General features: G+C 45.9%; 1 protein-coding gene across 2 annotated transcripts in view; it reads right to left on the reverse strand.

The window, feature by feature from the left end:
• The window catches only part of PREX1 (phosphatidylinositol-3,4,5-trisphosphate-dependent Rac exchange factor 1), a 212,293-nt gene that overhangs the window by 100,706 nt on the left and 109,406 nt on the right, over window positions 1–2,181 (reverse strand). For both annotated transcript variants that reach the window (XM_008577372.1, XM_008577371.1), the window contains one exon: window positions 977–1,078. In XM_008577372.1, the coding sequence (XP_008575594.1) occupies window positions 977–1,078 (102 nt within the window). The remainder of the gene's footprint in view (window positions 1–976; window positions 1,079–2,181) is intronic.

A 2,181-nucleotide genomic window follows, 5' to 3' on the forward strand; every position in this document is an offset into this window, starting at 1 on the left:
ATATTCTTCTCTTGTTTGTTTTTTGTTTTGTTTTTTTTAACAAACCTTTAAAAAATGTAAACACCGTTCTTAGGTTGTACAAAAACAGGCCATGGGCTGGATTTGACCCACTGGCCCCAGTTTTGCCAACCCCCACTCTAAACCACTACAGTATACTCCCTCTGAAGAGCAGCCAACTAATTCAAGTTTGAAAGACAGCACTGGCCGGTTAGCTCAGTTGCTTAGAGCGTAGTGCTGATAACACCAAGATCCAGGGTTCCATCCCCGGACTGGCTAGCTGCCAAAAAAAAAGTTTGAAAGACACAACGAACTGATCAAATGAGTATATCTGCAGCTCCAATTGGATCCACAGACTATCTACAAGTTCCTGTGGAGCTTCTCCTGCACCAAGGGGAAGATCTGGGCGACGGCATCTGCAGCACCTGTCTGGGGATCACAGCAGCAGCAAGAACTGCAGAAGCTCCTTTTGAGACCCCTGGTGGCTCTGCCACCATCCAGTGCTCTTAGCCCAGGATTTTCAGCCCTTGGAAATGGTGACTGTTGGCCAGATCCTGTCCTGGCTCTGTCCTGAAGACCTTACATCTGACGGCTGTTTCTTGGTTTCCCTGCTGGTGGCTTAATTTGGCTGGTGGTGCCTCATTCATGCACCTGCTCACAGGAGCCACGTGTATCCTTGCTCCATGAACTGGAAGGGAGAGGGGAGAGGAAGGGTACTAGAGAATTCTTGAACTTACCTTCTGCTGGAGAAGGTGGGGACACTTGAGCCCTTGAGCTGGACCAGACCTTGGAGCCATCAGCTTTGCTCATGAACACAGGCCATTAACATACGCAGCCATAGGACACGGTCCTCCTTGCCCTTCTTCTGGCCTGCTGCTGTTGGTCCTTGAACTAACATATTTTACTTTTTGCTGAAGCCAGTCAGACCTGGGTTTTCTGCCACTTAAAATATGGGGAAAGAAGTGGGTGAGTGTCTCACCTTGAGGAGGAGCGGGTACTTGCAGATCCTCTGAATCGGAGACAGCAGGTAGCCCTCCAAAGGGATGTCTGTGGTCTTCCGGCCTCCCAGAAGCATGCAGCTCTGCAAAGGGACAGGAGACCTTCATCAAAACTCATCAAGGAAGACACAGGGACACAGCCACCCTCAAATAACCCTGACACTCTCAAAATGTAGCCACAGACAATCACTTTGGGGAAGCAACTTAGCAACCGCTAGGAGAGATGAAAATGTGCATATTCTAAAACTCAGCACAAAGCCTAGATCAGGAGTTGGTTAACTCTGGCCTGTGGGCCAAATCCTGCCCATTCTCTGTTTTGGTAATTAAAGTTTTATTGGAATGTGGCCACATCTTTTGTATACTGCCTACGGCTGCTTTGGAGCTAGACAGGCAGGGTTGTATACGAAGACCACATAGCTGCAACAAGACTACACAGCCATGAATCTAAAATATTTACTATCTGGCCTTTTACAAAAAAGTGTGCCAACTCCTGGTCTAAAGAAACTTTCACACGTACTGTACACACCAGGAGGCAGGAACAAGGACATTCAAAACTGCTTTGCTTAGAAGAGCAAAAAATGGGAAGCAACCTAAATATCATGAACTGGAGAATAAAATATGTTTGTATTTGTGGTGAAATCTGTTTGCAGCAAATTCATACAATGGTTTGTTACACAGCAGTGAAAATGGGAGAATCAGAGCCATACATAGCAAACACGGATGAACCCCAAAAACGCATTCCTGAGCTAAAAAGAAAAACAGAATGAAGGAAATGTACGTTATGAACCCACTTATATAAACTTTTTAAAGACACGGAAAACAAAACAAGGCTTTTTTTTACGGAGAGCATATAAAATATAAAAACATGTGTGGGAAAAAAAATGTACCAAATCCCAACAGGGGTCACCTCTCTGGAAGGGGGTAATGGGATTTGGAAAGTGAACTGGAATCTTCCACCATCACTGAAAATATTTTATTTCATTACCTGAGAGGTGGGACATGAGGCCTGTCATATGAATACCTGTATTTTGGCTTGCAGAGTTCAAAACTGCAGCTCTAGCAGGAATCCCATACAGTCATCATGACTTCCATGCTCACCCCCCAACTCCTGTCCATGCGACCACTTCAATGTTCTCCCACATCAACGCTTCCTTAAGGCCAGCCCTCTTGCCTCTGCTCAGTGTGC

This window comes from Galeopterus variegatus, unplaced genomic scaffold, assembly GCF_000696425.1.
Source record: "Galeopterus variegatus unplaced genomic scaffold, G_variegatus-3.0.2 Scaffold1500, whole genome shotgun sequence".
Lineage (NCBI taxonomy): Eukaryota > Metazoa > Chordata > Mammalia > Dermoptera > Cynocephalidae > Galeopterus > Galeopterus variegatus.